Source organism: Myxocyprinus asiaticus, chromosome 19 (assembly GCF_019703515.2).
Source record: "Myxocyprinus asiaticus isolate MX2 ecotype Aquarium Trade chromosome 19, UBuf_Myxa_2, whole genome shotgun sequence".
NCBI lineage: Eukaryota > Metazoa > Chordata > Actinopteri > Cypriniformes > Catostomidae > Myxocyprinus > Myxocyprinus asiaticus.
Window position 1 is genome coordinate 46,181,377 of NC_059362.1, and position 19,715 is coordinate 46,201,091.

The 19,715-nt window shown below is 36.5% G+C and overlaps 1 protein-coding gene across 2 annotated transcripts in view; it reads right to left on the minus strand.

The window, feature by feature from the left end:
* Positions 1 to 18,146, minus strand: part of LOC127409598 (desmoplakin-like) — a 48,931-nt gene extending 30,785 nt beyond the window's left edge. For both annotated transcript variants that reach the window (XM_051644264.1, XM_051644261.1), the window contains exons 1-7: positions 17,817 to 18,146; positions 14,406 to 14,496; positions 11,075 to 11,205; positions 6,562 to 6,718; positions 4,413 to 4,538; positions 4,227 to 4,304; positions 3,955 to 4,122 (exon numbers count right to left, since the gene is read on the minus strand). In XM_051644264.1, the coding sequence (XP_051500224.1) occupies positions 3,955 to 4,122; positions 4,227 to 4,304; positions 4,413 to 4,538; positions 6,562 to 6,718; positions 11,075 to 11,205; positions 14,406 to 14,496; positions 17,817 to 18,016 (951 nt within the window). In that variant the 5' untranslated portion in view covers positions 18,017 to 18,146. The remainder of the gene's footprint in view (positions 1 to 3,954; positions 4,123 to 4,226; positions 4,305 to 4,412; positions 4,539 to 6,561; positions 6,719 to 11,074; positions 11,206 to 14,405; positions 14,497 to 17,816) is intronic.
* Between the last annotated feature and the right edge of the window lie 1,569 nt (positions 18,147 to 19,715).

Below are 19,715 nucleotides of genomic sequence, written 5' to 3' on the forward strand. Positions count from 1 at the left end.
TGGAAATAAAGAACTCTGAAGACAAAGGCTCGTGGTGGGCCCCCGTCCTTAGATTTCCCCTGAAGGAATCTGTGGGAACGGTCTGAGAGGGGCGTTTTATCCAGGCTCAGCATGTCCTGCAAAAGTTGGGAGATAAACTCACTCAGGCAGGGTCCCTCCAGACCCTCCGGGACACCCACCAAGCAGATGTTATTGCGTCTTGACCTTCCCTCTAGGTCTTCACATTTAACTTGGGGCATTTTAACTTTATGGAGCATTTTACTGCCTTTAACAACATCCACTATGCTGCTGAGAGCAGTTAAGTCATCACTACAGGTGGTAGCTGAGAGCTCAAGGTCCTTTATGGTAGAGCCCTGTGAGTTCACAGTTGTCTGTAGTGAAGCCACGGAAGATTTAATCTCCTCTTTTATTAAAGTAATTTCAGAATGCAGCATTTTGAAAAATGAATAGATGTTTCAGTCCAGTTTATCATATATGTCCCTTTTCAGTCCTTCCAGTGCTTTGGTGAACGTCCCAAGGTTGAGTGGCACGCCCTGGTCTTCACCATTATCCTCCCCACTTGGCGAGTCGTTTTGCGGGGTTGGTTGCTTAGGCAAGGTCGGGGCTCCAGTGAGGCCTGTCTCCATAAGGATCTTTTTAGACCAAGTCTTGGAGGTGGTTTCCTTTTTATCACCCATTATAGTGATCTATCAGGTGGCCAAGGTTTTGTTTATGTTTTTGATAATATAGACCAATAGAAATGTTCGGGTTACAGACCAGCCGTTAAAGTCCGATATATCTTTATCTGCTGCTTGTTTTGGTAGCCATACAAAGACGGTTTACGGCCATTAATTGTCCTTCAGAAGGACAACGGGGATCAACAAATACTAATAATATATTTTAAAGTAGCAATTTCCATAAAATAGGGTAGATTAAAAAACTTTTGATGCTACCCGGTGGAGCTACGGGAAACGCGACCTCACTCCATCATATGCAACCACAATCAGCATGTTTTATTTGTTTGAGAGGCTTATCCACACATGGACACATTTTTGGACACTATGATAAATTATTTTTGTAATGCTATAACTTTTTATTGCTTTGTCGTATCAACACAAACATTTTCTCAGATACAGTTGACATGACTGGGAACAAAACAAAAGCAGTTATTCTGAGCTACCTTATTTACACCCAGAGATATATAATGTCAAAAATAAGGGGAAAAAGGTACATTTTTGGCTCAATTATTTTTGGGATTTTTCAGCAGTTTCTTAGGCTGAGACTCTCAGAATTTATCATACTCTACACTGATCAGCCACAACATTAAAACCACCTGCCTAATATTGTGTAGGTCCCCCTTGTGCTGCCAAAACAGCGCCAACCCGCATCTCAGAATAGCATTCAGACACGCTATTCTTCTCACCACAATTATACAGAGCGGTTATCTGAGTTATCGTAGACTTTGTCAGTTTGAACCAGTCTGGTCATTCTCTGTTGACCTCTCACATCAACAAGGTGTTTCCATCCACACAACTGCCGCTCACTGGATGTTTTTTGTTTTTGGCACCATTCGGAGTAAATTCTAGAGACTGTTGTGTGTGAAAGTCCCAGAAATACTCAAACTAGCCCGTCTGGCACCAACAATCATCCATGTGATTATCTAATCAGCCAATCGTGTGGCAGCAGTGCAGTGCATAAAATCATGCAGATACGGGTCAGGAGCTTTAGTTAATTGTCGGGCTTTACTGGTTGTTTAGATCAGTGTTACTATCAGAAATAATTAATAATTATTTCTGTAGTTATTAATTAATATTTAAATTAATTAATTGGATCTAACTCATTAAAACCTCATATGGGGCTCCAGTAAATGTAGTGCGCTACGTTTAGGAGCAAGTTTGTTTATTAGCAATAATTAATAATTATCAAAGATAATTATTCATTATTAAAATCAATAGAACATTGATGAGAATCAGTGTTAGCTTTTTTTAATCCTTTAAATCAACAATTATCAAAGATAGTCGTTAATTGTTAACATCGATGAAACATTAATTAAAATTAACACTAGCTTATTGGTCATTCAAATTCAATCAAAGATAATTATCAATTATCAAAAATCAATAGAATATTAATAAGGATTAACATTGACGGGGCACCACCCTGGAATCAGGGACTAATAACCAGATAGTAAAACAGTCTCAATATTAGATTGTTTTCTTAGGAAAATCGACATCCGAAGAATATCGATTTTCGGGAAAAAAAACAATGAATGAAGGTTTGAATCCGAGCGCTGACATCCCGTCAGCACGACACAGGCGTATGCAAAACAAACCAAAACACTTCTCTTTGTAATATAAACAAAGTTTATTTATGCAGTAATATCAATTAATAATTAATACAATGCAGTCAATAAACTTCCGACTTACAACTACAAACTAAACAGTGATATGATTAGATATGGAAATAAAATAATCCTATAACACATAAGGTGTGTGTGTGTCAGTGTGGTTAGTGAGAGAGAGAGAGAGAGAGAGATTATTAAGTGACAGCCCGAAAGCTGATTTCGCGATAGCGGGAGAGAAAGCAGCCGTGTTCATCACTCAGAGACGTGGTTTTACGAGCGGGGCTCGTAAAAGTCCCATGTTATTTGACTCTAATGGATGAACTTAGTTTCTGTCTCACCCGCGACGGCGAAATTGCACAACAATCCAATTTGGTTGGACCACAATACAGCAAAACAAATTCGTGATAATTAATACCCTGAGTATTAATAATGAGCGGACATGGCGGTCCGTAAACTGTACAAGCAAAAACCTTGAAACACAAGAATAACACACTATAATATTCTATCTCTGCCCAGACGTAAACCTCTTACTTGAATCCCATGAGGACACAGGTAGAATGTGTTTTCCTCCGTCCTTTAACTTTGACCCGGTTCCTTGAGGCTCGTGTGATGACGGGAGGCCGTTTCCTCGCTCTGTCGGCGGGCGGTACGGCTGTTGATTGTCGGCGGGCTGGCGGAGAACTCTGAAATGTCGACTTGATTGAAGATGGAAGAGAAATCTTTAATCTCTTCACTTCTGTAGGCCAACGGATGAAGATGCGAATTGCTCGGCGGTCTCCTTCGGATCCGTTAGAGTGTTCGGTTGAACACAGAGTAATCTCAACTCGTCCAGCGAGATGGAGATTGTATGGCTACAGTTTCAAGTTGGACATTACTCCCTTGTGCCACGAGGCTGCACCGGAGAGCAGCAAAAAGCTACGTCTTTATTCGGTGAACGAAGTCGCTGGAAGCGAAATCTTTAAGCATTTCAGAATTATTTGAACTCCTGATGATGTCATGTTTGAGGGACGTTCTGTTGTGTGCCTCATCCAATAGGAGTTGAGCGCTCGATCCTTTAGTGAGCAAGGCTTCATGGGTTTGTAGTCTGTTTTGGACTCCCTTTGTTTGATTTTTATCAGTATAATTTACGACATGGAATGTGTGGGGGCTGAGTTAGGTTTTACGACTGTTAGGCCTGCCTTTGTCTTCCATCTGAATACATGAGGCCCAACATAATGTTCACATCAACCATCAGAATGGGGAAAAATGTGACCTCAGTGGTTTGGGCCGTGGCATGATTGTTGGTGCCAGATGGGCTGGTTTGAGTATTTCTGTAACTGCGGGGGGGGTCCTACACAATATTAGGCAGGTGGTTTTAATGTTGTGGCTGATTGGTGTATATCATTAAAAATGTGAAAAGTTTTCTTTACAACGATACCAAACACTTGACCCTCCTTGTTTAGTTTTTTTGTCAAGTTATAAGCCTTTAATTTTGGGTAAGCCCCTGAAACAGGAAATCTTTCAAAACACCTTCAGAGCTTAAAGGGTTAACAACAACATGCCATAAACACAGTAAATGGACATTAGTTTGAAAATAACCAGAAATATTTGCGTTAACCGTGAGGCTGTTTGTATGTGTTTGCATCTGGTCTTACTGAAAAGCTCTCCTCTTTTTTCAGGATGTAGGCGTCAATGTTTTTATCGCCCCAGTCGAACACCAGCTCCTCTTCCTCTCTGTCATTCACCCACATGATCTGATTGGATATCTCCTCGATGATGGTCCTCAGTTCCTGCAGCTGAATGCCTCTCTGGTACGACGCTTTCTGAAAAGTAACAAATCATGATGCATTCAGCTTGTCTTTTCTCACTTACAAAAGTGTTTTTAGCTGGACTGTGTATGTTTGTACTTAATTTAAACTGGTCTTACCTGCAGACTGTCCCATTCTTGTTCCATTTTGTTCAGATAGGATTTGTTTACATCTGCGTTTTGGTCTTTAGCTCGCATCTAAAGTAAGAACATGAATTCATACACTTATCTGAGCGCATTTGAAAGACTGCACAAAAATGTCAAATAGCTGTTATGATTGCAGACACCACATGTGTGTTCCCTCACCAGATCTGCTCGAGCTCGGTCAACCACCACACTCCTCTGAATGGAGCTTTGGAAGGCAATGTGATTGGTAATCTGCTGCTCGATGGCCAACATGTCTTCTCCCCATGATGATGTCTCAATCAATCGCTGCACACACACATTTGAGAGAACGTTAATTAAAAACAACTTCAAAAAGAACTAGACATTCATCAATCATTACAGTATATCAGTCTATTACTACATGATAATAGAGCGCAAAAAAGTAAAATGGGAAAAAGATCTACTGCCCTCTTGTGGTCAGAGGTTTGTAACTGCAGAGCAGCGCAAGAGCGCACGTAATGTATGTACAATGGGACCATGCATTGGCCAAGCGCTTGCATTTGCGTACTTGCGTGAAGTATGTTTCGGCCTTAAGCTTCCATGTTGAAGGCTTCCTTATGTCATGTGGTAAATGACTAAATATGTGTTTATAAGGAAAATTCGAAATGTGAAACGTTCCAATAAAATGTTCATTTAACTTATACTAAATATATTTAAGTACCATGTAAAATGTACTTACTTTAGTCAATATTATGTCACGAAGTTAAGTACTACATTTTATACCATTAAAATTTACTTTGAAAAACTGTGTGTAAAAACTTGCGAAATAGGGCTGGGTATTGATTCAGATTTCCCGATTCGATTCCGATTCACAAGCACTCGATTCAATTCGATTTCGATTCGATATGGGTATTCATTTGGGTATATTTCAGTTAATGTCCCTTTTGCTTACATATGAAAGAAATTCTCTCCCAGCTAGTGCTGTTAATTATCCAGAGGAATTTTTATCTAGGTACATAACGAAAATATTAATTTGACTAATTATATTTTAATAGTGTCACGGTCCTGTCATTCTGTCATGTGAATTCATGTGACAACATCTCAGTAATGGAGGGTACTGTATGTAGTTTGAGTCAGGCAAACAGTGTTTCTAGGGTGTGTGGAATCTGATTTACTGCTGTGTTTTTACTGTGAAGGACTTAAAGTGTTTCTTGGCAGGACGCCACAGACTAATCTCAGTTTAATGCTTGCCGGGATTCGTTTTGTTCGCACTTTGGTCACAGTTTTTCTTTCATTTTTCCCTCTCAGCCGGTCTGTCCAAAATAACAAACTGTAACAGTGTCAGAAATTATATTTGCCCCCATTTTTATCTTTATGATGGGATTTATTTTTGTCTAACCAACAAACTGTGTCTCATTCATTTATGTCAAATATGTCAATTTAATTAATTCATTAATACAAATTCTTAGGATTGAGAATTTAATACCTCTTACCCTAATTATTTAATCAAATTACTTATATTTTATGCCATGATATAACAATAATAAAATATTAAGAACTACAGTATTTCATATGTTAAAAATAAAAAATAGAACAATTAATTACTAAGGCATTTTTTGCACCTACGTATTGAATTATGGGGCATTTTTGGTGGCATTTTTGCCCCAAGCCCCCCTTAATTCCTGACACTGCTTAACTCTAACTTTTCAATGAAAGTAAATGTAAACAGAGCTCCAAAAAGTATAAAAAAGCACAATAAAATGCTTTAAAAGTAGCCCATATGAATCGTACGGCACATTCCAACTCTTCTAAAGTCACATGAATCCTTTGTGTGAGCAACAGAGTGAAATTTAAGTCGTTATTCACTGATAATCTTCCCCTCCACTGACGCTCAAATGCCATTGATTCTCGCGTCTCTCGTGACCAATTGTCTAATGCCGCCATGTTTCATTTGAGAGCTGCAGCAGAGAAGATTTTCAGTGAATAACAGCTTAAATATCTGTCTTCCGTATGGCTTCAGAAGACCTGGAATAGAGCGCACAAGACAAGGATTTTTGTCCTCTTTGTAGCTCATGAGCATCAGTCCCCATTCACTTTCACTGTATGGAAAATAGCAGCATGAACATTCTCTACTAAACATCTTTTGTGCTCCACGGAAAAAAGAAAGTCAAACAAGTTTGGAACAACATGAGGGTGAGTAAAAGATGACCAAATGCATCCACTTTTGGGTGAAATATTCCTTTAAACACAAATATGTTCCGGGAACGTGTCACGTCGTGCCTGAGTAAGGCTATGCAACATGTTTATAAGCTCTTAAACAGCTGTGAGGTGCAGAGATGATGTTGTGTACCTTCTGTTGTGTAATCCAGCCCATGGCCTCAGTGAAGTATCTGTTGGGTTCCTCTCGACTCACGCTGCGTCTGATCGTTCTGGTGGTCCACTTCTGTTGTTGAGGGCCGTTTAGAGCAGCACTGAGCTCTCTGATCTGATCCGTAAATATATTCACACTGTAAACACACAGAGAGAACAAGAGAATGTTACAGTGAAAATATGCACTTCAAAGTAAAACAACATTCGCCTCCTTTTTACCTTACCTTCATGCTAAATTAACATTACCTATGAAATAAAATACAAAAGTAGCTGTAAATAATACACAAGCTAATCACTGCACATTAAACACCCCGCTAGAATTCATTTTAAATAATTTACCCTATGTTTTATTATGAGTCACTGACAAATAAGGTTGTCCAAGGTGATTAAAATGAGAAATCTTGAAAAAGAAAAAATGGCTTTAAACACGTATCAGGTTTGTAGAAATGTAATCTTCGTATCCGTGTTGGTTTCGTTCATTTTTTTAAACCATTTCTAGCATTTTCTATTCTGATTTCTACAAAATAAAAAGGATTTAATGACTTTAAAATGTGGTGTAACCATCAAGTAAAAGGTATTAAAATACTTTTCTTGCACCTTGAATACATGAGAGTACGGAGCCCTTTAAAGGACAGGGAAGGAGTTTTTTAATAATAGTTTTGTGTTCCCTCGCAAAAAATGTACCATGTTTTTACTACAGTAACCATATTTTAACCATGTTATTTGTAGTAAAACCATAATAACCACAAGAATTACCATGGTTAACCTCCTAAACTCTGTGGACCCACCATCGGGTCCAAAAGGTGGCGCTATATCCTGAAAAAAGTTTACGCTTAAAATGCTCAAGTCCCCGTATACATACAGTAAGTCAGGCATATGAGGCATCATTTAAAAGCATAGAATCTGAACTTTTCATAGATAACTATCACTTCTGCATTTATATTACTTAAAATAACAAAATAAGGCCTTAAAACATCCGCATCGCAAATAAGCGCCACCTAGTGGTCATGTGGTATAAATATTAATATGAATATAAAAGTCTTTAAAATAGCACCTAAATAGACAAGTCATATATCAAATAAAAGCTATTATTCTCAGGAATGTGACTGACTCAATTTATTTTATTGCACTAATACCACAGTTTGAAAGATTTTCAAAAGAATCACAAAGTGAAATATGATTTCTGTAAGTCATCAAATACAAACGTCTCTTTTATGCACCGATAACTGCTGCTGTAAGCCCCAAATAGCTAAAAATTTTAAATCTGCTTTTACCTGTGGAAATACTCTAAAAAATGAGCCATTTTTACTTGTCTGCGAACTTGCTTGTGTGAATAATCCAATGTTATATCTTAGATATCCATAACAAAATATGCAATCCCGCAGGAAAAGCATGCTAAACAAATCATCAGAAATATATGTTATTGACTATAAACGATGTTATACATCATCAAAAGGGAGGATCTCAGCTTTCTAATGACATCTAGATTGAGTTTCTAGTCCACTCAGAGGCCGAGATATTCGACAAAACAATGAGGGTGGTGCATGAACTGAAAATTAGACTGAATGTCTATGGACGAGCACATCTGTGAGGGCTAAAATGTGTTAGAGCGCCACCTACATTTCAGATCGGCATTTTGTGACTGAAGGTGATAGAGGAAAAATTGCTAGTGCTTCCTGTCATCTAGTGGAATAAAATAAGAGTATTTGGAGGGAGACGGGGTGAACAGAACCAGAATTACATACTTACAAAGTTAGGACAACAACTACAAATTTGTTTAAAATTCTATTTATAATAAGATTTTAAACATATTCACTATTATTTATGAATAATTGGAGACTTTTTTTTATTTTTCTGGTTTCTGAAAAAAATTTTACCAATTTTTGGCAGTTAGTCCACAAAATGTGTAAATGGTGAGCTTTTAAATTTGAGTGTGAAAAATGGCTTGTGGCAGCCCAAAAATGCTTCAGAGTTGAAGAGGTTAATCTATAGTAAAACCATGGTTACTATATGAATACAGTATACTGTATAAAAACCATGGTTTTCTCCACAAAAAAAAACATGGTTACTTAACTTACTTTTTATTTGTTACTACAAAAATACTACAGTAAAACCGCCAAAAACTATGGTTACTACAGTATACAATATTACTATAGTAAAACCATAGTTACAATATAGTATTTGTATCGTAAAACCATAACCACAAAATTACTATTTTTATTACCAGAGTTTTCACTTTCCTGTTTTATCACTATGATTTTACTCCGAATATCATAATGAAAATATGGTTACTGTCGTAAAACCATGGTAAATTTATTGCGAGGCCAAGCAAAAAAATTTCAGAAAACAAATTCCCGCCCTGTCCTCTGAGGGGCTCAATATGAGAGTGTACACAACTTTATTATTTCAAGTAAATTTTTAAACATATTGTTAACACTTTCTATGAAGCCGATATTTATAATGCATTGTAAAGGTATTATACTGCATTCATTATGTCTCATAATACACCTTATAATATGTTATAACTTCTCATAAATAATTATAACTAGTTATAATACAATATAAGACTTCCACTATTTATAGTTATACTTTAGAGTATAATGCATTATAACACAAGCAACATCCCATTTTAACACAGCAGAAGTTAATAAAGTTAATGTTATAAGTGCTGTATAGTATAATCATATTATAAGTGTTCTTTACCTGCTTTAAGTAAAGTTACAAAAGCAATATCTTCTTATAAACAGCCATAACATAAACGTGTAACATACAAAACAAGTCAAACTTATTCAGTGGAAATTATTTATGAAATAAGTCTCCAAATAAGATGCACAATCATTAAAGGTTATTGAATAGAGTTCAGTATAAAATCAATCTGATTTTTTATTACTCTTGCATGTGTGATCATCATCCAGAGAGAGTTTCTGATGTATTTTAACCTTGTAGCTTTACAAGTGTTTTCCGTAATATCTCAAAATGTACATTGAATGTGTGTTATTTTGTATTGTGTGCATGTGTGATGTTTATAACGTCCAGCATGACTTGCAATGTCTTATAACCACTTATAAATATCTTATAAGAATTGATTTAGTCACTATTATATTATAACTTCTGCAGATAAAATTGGATGTTGCTTGTGTTATAATTAATTATACTCTAAGTATAATTATGAATAGGTAAGTATTATAATGTAATATATTTGTGGTTACAACTATTTATGAGAAATTATAAAATATTATAAGGTGTATTATGAGACATTTATAATGCATTATTAATTAATATGCCAGTAGCCATATCACATTTACATTTATGCATTTAGCAGATGTTTTTATCCAGAGCGACTTACAGTGCACTTATTACAGGGACAATCCCCCTGGAGCAACCTGGACTAAAGTGCCTTGCTCAAGGACACAATGGTGATGGCTGTGGGGATTGAACCAGCAACCTTCTGATTACCAGTTATGTGCTTTAGTCCACTACACCACATCACCCTGCAGCTCCTGCCTGGTTGCTCACTATAGCTATGCAGGGTTGAGCCTGGCCAGCACCTGGATGGGAGACCTCCTGGGAAAACTGTGGTTGCTGCAGGAAGAGGTATTCGGGAGGCCAGCAGTGGGTGCTCACCCTGCACTCTGTGTGGGTCCTAATGCCCCAGTAGAGTGACGGGGACACATTTTATAAAAAAAGCACCGTCTTTCAGATGAGACATTAAACCGAGGTCCCGACTCTCTGTGGTCATTAAAAATCCCTTCTTGTAAAGAGCAGGGGTGTAATCCCGGTGTCCTGGCCAAATTCCCCCCACGACCTCCTAACAATCCCCATCCCTGAACTGGCTGCTGTTGCATCATCCAGGTGGATGCTGCACACTGGTGGTGGTTGAGGAGAGTTCCCTTATACTATGTAAAGTGCTATATAAATGTAAGGAATTAAATTAATAATGCCTTTACAATGTATTATAAATATGGGCTTCATAGAAAGTGCTACCAACATACAGTATCTTTTAAGAGATATATATAGTTTTTTTTTTTTTTTTGTGTCCGGTGTCTGGACTCTGGATGGTTATACCACCTGACTTTAAGCCCCATAAAAAATATATATATATAAAAATACATTTGAACTCAGAAATATGTTCATCATAGCAGAGGTGTATTCAAGCAATTGTTTTGTATGAATCGCATTTAGTAATATTGACATTATTTAATGCATTTTTGAATAACTTCATAAATCAGGACAAAAAATGAGCTTCACGACGTTGACCCTTAAACAGTGAGAGAGAATATAATGTTACATTAAAGGTATGCCATGACAAGCACTTTTAGGTCAGAAACATATTCAACACAAGTATGCAAACAAAGACACAAATGCTTGGCCGATTTTGCATTTGTGTGTAAATTAATTTCCTCAATTTAATAACAAATGAAGTCAGTAGGAAGTTCCAACCATGACATAAAAACAAGTGTGTGCGTATGAACTGACACACGTGTGAGTCTCACCTCCGCATGATGTTTTCAGTGGGCACATTCTGTTGACTGAGGTCAAACGCGAAGCCTCTGAGCTGTTCGCTGACATCAGAAGCAGACGCCAGATAGTTATCGGCTTCAGCGAGAGCGCGCGAATCATTCCCCTGCAGAACACACACACAGAACAATGGAAATGGCCAGTCAGAAAAACACAGGATCAGCATATCCAAACATTCCCTCATGTCAGTTCAGGCCAGTGGGCGACATCGGGTCTTGTTTATGTGGAGGTTTGAACGAGACCATGGGGAAGTATATTACAGGTTATAGGCATACATCAGTTGTATAAATAAATATGGAATGAGTAACCAAAGATGTTCACCGACGTTTCCTTTCTTAAAGGGATAGTTCACCCAAAAATTAAAATTCTCTCATCATTTACTCATCCTAATGCTATCCCGGATGTGTATGGCTTTCTTTCTTCTGTAGAACACAAATGAAGATTTTTAGAAAAATTTCTCAGCTCTTTTGGTCCATACAATGCAAATGAATGGGTGCCAAAATGTTGAAGCTCCAAAAATCACATAGGTCAGCATAAAAGTAATCCATATGACACCAGTGGTTTAATCCATGTCTTCAGAAGCGATTTGATAGGTGTGGGTGAGAAACAGATCAAAATTTTAGTAAATTTGTACTATACATTCTCCTCCCTGCTCAGTCAATCTCTACTTTAACTTTCACATTCTTCTTCTTCTTGTGTTTTTGGTGATTCACATTCTTCATGCATATCGCCCCCTACTGGGCAGGGAGAAGAATTTCTTGCAAAAATGGACTAAAATATTAATACGTTTCTCACCCACACATATCAAATCGCTTCTGAAGACATGGATTAAACCACTGGAGTCGTATGGATTACATTTATGCTCCCTTTATGTGCTTTTTGGAGCATCAAATTTCTGGCACCCATTCAGTTGCATTGTATGGACCTACAGAGCTGAAATATTCTTCTAAAAATCTTCATTTGTGTTCAGCAGAAGAAAGTAAGTCATTCACATCTGGGATGGCATGAGGGTGAGGAAATGATGAGAGAATTTTCATTTTTGGGTGAACTATCCCTTTAAAATAAAGAGTTGTATAGGAGGCTAGCTAAAATTTGACGCTTGTATTGTATTGATTTTAAATTCTGTTGGTTGATTGGTTGGTCTCTACAGGAATAAAAGTAGTACGATATCTTACGATTTCGCCATCTCATACGAACTGTCATTATACTATGTTTGTTTGATTGATAATGTTAAGTGACCAGCCACAGGTTGGTTTGTTTTTATGTGACGCTTAAGCGCAGGTAAATCCTTCTTCAATGATACCTCAAAAATATACCTGCAAGTAATAAAATGATCATTCAAATAAAGGTCACCGACGAAATTAGTTGTGAATTAGTTGCCGCCCTAGAGAACGCTGAACACTAGAATGCACATGGATCCGCAAGTGCTAATGGAGTTGCACATTATGGGTTTTGAACAGAAAACATGTGGGAAAGATATAATAGTTTGGTCATATTTAATGTTTTAGATGGGAGGCCACAGTGGGCCAAGTGAGGGGGCATGGACCCCAGTGGACCCCCTGTAGCGACAACACAATGTGCGTTTTCAAACATGTTTACTAAACACTACCCATCTGCAATTGGTCGACCAAATCCCGCCCCGAAATCACCTCACTGGTTGAGTCAATGTTGCAGAGTAGTGTTTACACTATTTGGGGAAATCGACCTACAAATGATTTACAAGCATGCAAACTTCAATACTTCACTGATGGAAACAATCAACAGATCGATTAAACGATTCATAAACGATTAATTTTAACCAAATGTAACAACAAAATCAAAACTGTACAAATAAACTTGCAAATAATGAAACCATGCAAGCTCATTAATTATTCAAGCTCAAAAACCAGATTCAAAAAGTAAAATGTACTTATTTTTTTACCAGTGAAATTGACTCAAATTAGCGAATAAATATGACAAGATTTTCTACTTAAGGATTGACACATGATGACGCATTGTAAAGATAACAAGTTGCCTCCGCTTCTGAGACCGTCAGTCTGCGCATCTTATCACGTGACTCGTTGTGCATGTCACCGTGGAGATTCACAGCATGTGGAGGCTCATGCTACTCTCCGCGATCCACGCACAACTTACCACACACCCCATTGAGAGTGAGAACCACTAATCACAACCATGAGGAGGTTACCCCATGTGACTCTACCCTCCCTAGCAACCGGGTCAATTTGGTTGCTTAGGAGACCTGGCTGGAGTCACTCAGCACACCCTGGATTCGAACTCGTGACTCCAGGGGTGATAGTCAGTGTCAATACTCGCTGAGATACCAATCATTGGCCTACAGTTCACATCAATCCATTCTGCAATTGAATTTGTCAATCAGTCTGAGATTTATTATGAGGGCTTTTCTAAGAACGTGTCAATGTACACCTGCGTCAGACGGACGCTTTTGGAGCGTCTCACTTTGGTTGCAAATTAAACATAGTTTAATACTTAGAAAAACACATCTTGAGATCCCATAGTTTAATTTGCGCTCCATCAAGCTGTGTTTTGAACGCAAGAACACGTCCTCGTGTTTATATAACTGGAGTTTCGCTTACTGCCCCCTGGAGAAAACAGGTGGTACTGCAAGTTTGAATTGCTCAGAAATCTTTCTTATTACGGTCCGGGAACAAGATCAAATTTATTAATTTTATTAACGTGCTATTTTTTTATATGATCAATCGCACTGAATTAACAGCACTATAAATAATATCTACTTATAAGCTTGAGCATGAATTTTTACATGTTTGAATTGAGTGCAAATGTAGAATTTACTTAATATTTTTAAGTTCAGGCTTGTAGAAAGCATTTAATCTTTTCTGCTATATTTACTTCACCACAAAATAATTTTTTCCATGTAGAAATCCATGCATTCTAGTCGCCCAATCTGATTTGAGCTTGCTGTTTTGGCAAGTGCTTGCTATATTAAAGTGTAAAGCTGGCGTCACACTAACAGACTCCAAATAACTAAATTTTGGCATCATTCATTGTGTGCAAAGTTTCTGGTCATGCTGTTGGACCCTACAGCAGTTTTAAACATGCAGTAAACACCTACCTTGATTTTGATTAGGAAGACGATGCATTTTAATTAAATGTGTGTGTGTGTTTGCTAGTGTGGACTGCAAAAAGAATCACATTCCTGTTGCACAAATCAAATTCTCATGAATTCTGCAGAACATTTATGACCCTGTGAACTCTACCGTTGGCCTTTGACATTGCACTACATCCATATTATGCAGTCAAGATCATATATGCATGCATCATACTCACATTCTGTAAACTGTATGCTGCCTTGTCCAGGAAATCTTGACACTGGCTCTGTAGAAATGATATCTGCTGTTGTATGGAACTCATGTTGGATCTAGTGAGAAGAGATGTTCATTTAGTCAGTGATGTCTTCTGATAGACAACATCTTTTTTCGGCTCATCAAGCCCTCTTATTTTTCAACCACCTGTCATATAGAGACACTTTTCACCATCCAATCAATTCCCAATGGATAAAATCAAGTCCCACCCTGCATTTATCCTGTTGAATATCCTGATTCATCACAGCACATCAGATTACAGAAGTACAATGGGTTGCAAAAGGCATTTCATGTAGATTGAAAATATCATTTCACATCCATAAAATATGTTTTTTGCAGTAAGTACTTATTTGAAGACAACTCTTTATCCCTTTAACCCAACCTGAGGGCATCATGCTGTACATTTCAGTAAAACAATCTGTTGGAAAAACAGATGATTCATTGTGGTTTATTTAACAGCTTTTTCACACTAAAGATAATTCTCATATCTCACCTTTTTGCACTCAACCTGATCTTAACATGTTATTTTTAATCAATCTCAGGAGTACTGCTGTACTTTTACTGCAGTGGTATTTAAAATGGTAAACTATTTATATTTAAGTAGCTGAGCATTGAGTAAACTGTCCATACTGTCCGTAAGAGGCAGTGTTGGGTGAACAAAGTAATTAGTTACTGTAATCTAATTACTTTTTTGCCCAAAGTAGTGTAACTCATTACATTTTAAATTCTTATAATCAGATTACAGTTTTCAGACTTTCAGTTAAGGTCAATAAAAGTTACATATATTTATAAAATAAGATTATTTATGTAAAATACATTTCAAATATGGATTATGTTCACATGTGCATCTGTATGCGTTTCTGAAGTATGTGACAAAGAGGAGGAAATATAGACATTATTCTGAACTCGTTCAGCGGAATATGTAATTAAAAGTAAAGTAATTAGTAATGTGATTACTTATTAAGCAGGTGAAAAAGTGAAGTCATTTGATAACAATTTATAGAGAAGTAATCCGCAGTGGATTACTTTTTCAAGTAATTTACCCGTAACAGATAAGAGCTATAAAATGCCAGAATTGAGGACTTGAGTTTAAATAAATATTTTAGCTATTTTTATTTAACACTTGTCAGGTTATAATTACACACCAGATAACGTGATTAAGAAAACTACTTTAATAGTTACAACTGCAGCCAATACTAGAGGTCGACCGCTGATACCGATAACTAAGGTGATGTGAAAGGCCGATAACCGATTAATCAACCGATACTTTTTTAAATCAATTTATAGAATGTAAAAAAAATTAAATAATAATCTTTCTTTCCTTCCTTTTTTTCAGCAAAAAAAAAAACCAACAAAAAAATACGAACAAATAGAATAAATAACACAAAGATACAAAAAGGTGGACAGGATTAGAGAAATACCTACATAAACCAAGTGAAACAATACATACAATACAGAGTCGAAAACATATAGACAGATATGACATACGACAACAAACAGTTAGATGTCTATATTTCCATATGTCTAAGTATACATAATAACTACTGTATATCCACAAGCTAGGATATATTTGGTGTAAAGGGGACTGGTAAATCAGTAGGATTGGATGTCTAAATAGTTTAAGCCCACAAAACCCCCTGGCAAATCTGAAGAGTACTCATCAATGTTCTTTCCTTCCTATGAAGGACACAGACAGTGAGGCTACAAGAGTCCAAAATAAATAAAATCCCAGATGCAGTTTATTGTTCAACCAAAATCGCAGTAATAACCAGAAAAATAATGAATGCATTACAGGTGACTTTTCACTATAAACAAGCCCAAAACACACCAGGGACTCTTATTTTGAAATAACAGAGACCTGACCCTGTTACAATGCTCTATATTTAAGGGTTAACCAAATTAAGCTTTTTAGAGCCTATATTCACCAGATGAAGGGTTTTGCGTATATTTATATTTTACCAGATGATATTGCGTTTTTCTTTGCATGCCCCTGCTTTAATTTAGAACACTAGATTATCTAATCAAAATAACAAAATATGCATTGAAGTGAGGATAAAATATGGATGAACATTGCACTGGCCACAGAGGAACACGGAGATAACCGATACTTCCAAAAAGCAACTATCGGCACCGATTAATCGGTAAAGCCGATATATCGGTCAACCTCTAGCGAAGACACAGTAAAAAAAAAAAAGTCAATTAACCTTCAACAAAGCAATTATGAAATGAAATAATTTTCCAGAAGAAATGTGAAATGTAAGACAAAAAGAGAAATGACAAAATATTGGAACTATTTTTATTTTAACGATCGCAAGAAAGGTTAATAATGGATGAAAAGTGGGGGAAAATATTAAAAGCAAAAACAAAAAGACTGTACTTCACAAGATCTTGAGAGGAATTTTAACACTCAAGTGACATAAAGTTGGACCAGAATTAATGTTTTAGTGCATCTGCTCCACAAATAAAATTATAACAGTAAACAAATAGAAACCAGATACTTCTAAACTACCTCAGATGTGCAAATGTGTCTAAAAACATGCAAATGAACACACTGGAGAGTAATAATTCATTTTTATGGCCAGTAGCTGCCGGATGACTCACTGGATACCACAGGCATTGACTTTTCCCACAAGATAATAAATTATTTCTCAGTAGATTTACAGAAAGTTCATGCAAATGTTTTTCACCATTGCACAATACGTGAGGAACCAAAAGTAAGTCGTAAAGTCTTGTAGAAAGGAAAACAAAGACTCTACTGAGTATCAACAGGGATTATGTTACATGTACAAAGCACAAAACACCTGCAGTAGAGGTCTACATTTACACAACCTCACACTGAACAGAATATATTTGAGAGAACAGGTCAAACTTATTTTCGCCTTTTAAGTACCAATTATATCCAATGCAGAAATCTAATTTATGCAATATATGTAAAACACATGCACACATATTAAAAAGTCACATACTTGTACATATATGCAACATATGTTTCAAAACACTACAAATATGCCCGTTTTCATATATGTAACATATATTTTCCCAAGTCATAGTGGAATTTCAATATGCACATATCTTCAAAAAATATTAACCATAATGTTATATATAAAATATTTGGATATTTGAACTTCTTTAGTGTTATAGTGCAGTATAACGTAGGACCACTATACCCAATTCTGCTAAACCCTTATTTCTAAATTTTAGTAAACATGTAAATAAATAAAACAAACCAAGAAATAAAAAAATACTTCGCATTACAGTGTCCATGCTGCATTATCACTAAAAAAGTTTTACAAAATTTGACTTCATTGGATGAGCATGTAGAATGCATTACATGGACACCATCATATTTAAGAAGTGTAAACAAATGTATACTCACACTTGACCGGCACTAATGGATTGTCTGGAGAGATTGTGGCTGTATCCTGACTCCATATATTCCTGCGCGTATCCATTATCCCCACGCTGCACCACCATCTCGCTGCGCGCATACGGATACGCGGGCGCGTTCTCATCGCTCCGTGATCCGGTGCGGCGAACCGTCATGTTGAGCCCGCGCTGCGAGCCGTTAATACTCATGACCGCGCTCCAGTTCTCCTAATAAAATGGCGAAGTTTGCAGACGTGGAAACCGAGCAAACTTGAGATCCGATCCGCAGGTTCGGGTGACTCTGTGCGTAACGACGTGGATATCTGCTCCGTTATTCACGAGCGAGCGCACTGGAGTGAAACTCCACTAGCAAAACCGCTTGTTTTGGGGATCTGATGTCCACGCCCATCAGCTCCAAACTGCACCGACGTTTTGGCACAATACGCCTCTCGAATGCCTGGAGGCTTTTTCAATTCAATGTGCTTTATTATCATGACAAAAACTGCAAAGAAAATACTTTACTAAAATAAAATAAAATAACAATCAGGCAAACGTATTTTAACCCTTGTGCGTCAATTTAAAAAAGTTACTCAGAGGTCCTTAGAGGACAAAAATGTCCACGTCAAAAAACGGCCATTAAAATATTATATATGAATATTATTTTCCACTTTCAGTGAATTAATGTTTTTAACCAACATCAGTCCTGATCATAACTACCAAATATTCATTCATTTTCAGGATTTTAACCCTTTAAATGCCAGTTTGTTTATATAATGCCACTGTTGTTTTTTAAACCCACACACATTTCTCAATACACACATACAAAACACACTGACATACATACCAACACACACATACAATTTTATCTGCATCATTTATTCAATTGTCCTGCAGTGCTCTATAATACAGCAAACAGAGAATAGGGGGAAAGCTTGTATTTGCTCCATAGGCTAAACATGAGAAAAATGGTGCCATCTGGTGGAAAATATTAAAATGTTAATTTTGAAGCCAGGGCTCTTGAATGAAAGCATAATATCATAGAATTCATGATTTGATGCTTTAATGGCACTGGGATCAAATATTACAGTTTTAATGGGTTTCAATGGGGACATTTTTGTCCAGAAGGTCCTGAGTGTAACTATTTTGTGTACACAGTGTATTATAGATGTATTATAGGAACTGAGGTTGAAATATTAATATTCCCCCAAAAATACACACCTTTGACCAAATTTATGCCGTTGGTATTAACACAGCTAAAATGATCAAGAAAACAAATATTAAAAATACAAAAATGTCCCGAAGGTTGCACAAGGGTTAACAAAGTAAATAAAAATAGAAGTTAATGCAATAGAACGAACCAAAATTTAAAATTATGTCATCATTTACCCACCCTGATGTTGTTCCAAACCTGTATGACTTAACTTCTAAAAGTTTGAAGTACTTGTTACACCATCTTTTAAGTTGGACCAACTATTTGGTGTCTTGGTGGGACTGATGCATGATTTTATGTAGAAATGTAGATCTGCCTAAAAAAAGAATATCTTTTCATATAATTTTCAAAAATATAAAAAATTATGGACAGCTGTACTTAAAAATGCAAGTTTATTGAACATAATAATAATTGCTATTTTTGAGTTGGCTGAACTTATTATATTGAGTTCATGGAACTTACAATCCAACTTGAATTGTTAAGTTGGTACAACTTATTTGCCTAAAGTTCTGTTAACTCAAAAATGCTTTGCAGCTGGTTGCTTTACTTTTTTAAGTTTACTCAATTTTTTATTTTCACAGTTTTCCATGGAATACAAAAAGGAAATATTAGGCATGGTATGGAAAAAGAGCAGCGTAAACATTAAAAATGTTCTTGATGATATGAAGATAAAAAAAAAAAAGTAGTAAAGCATACGAA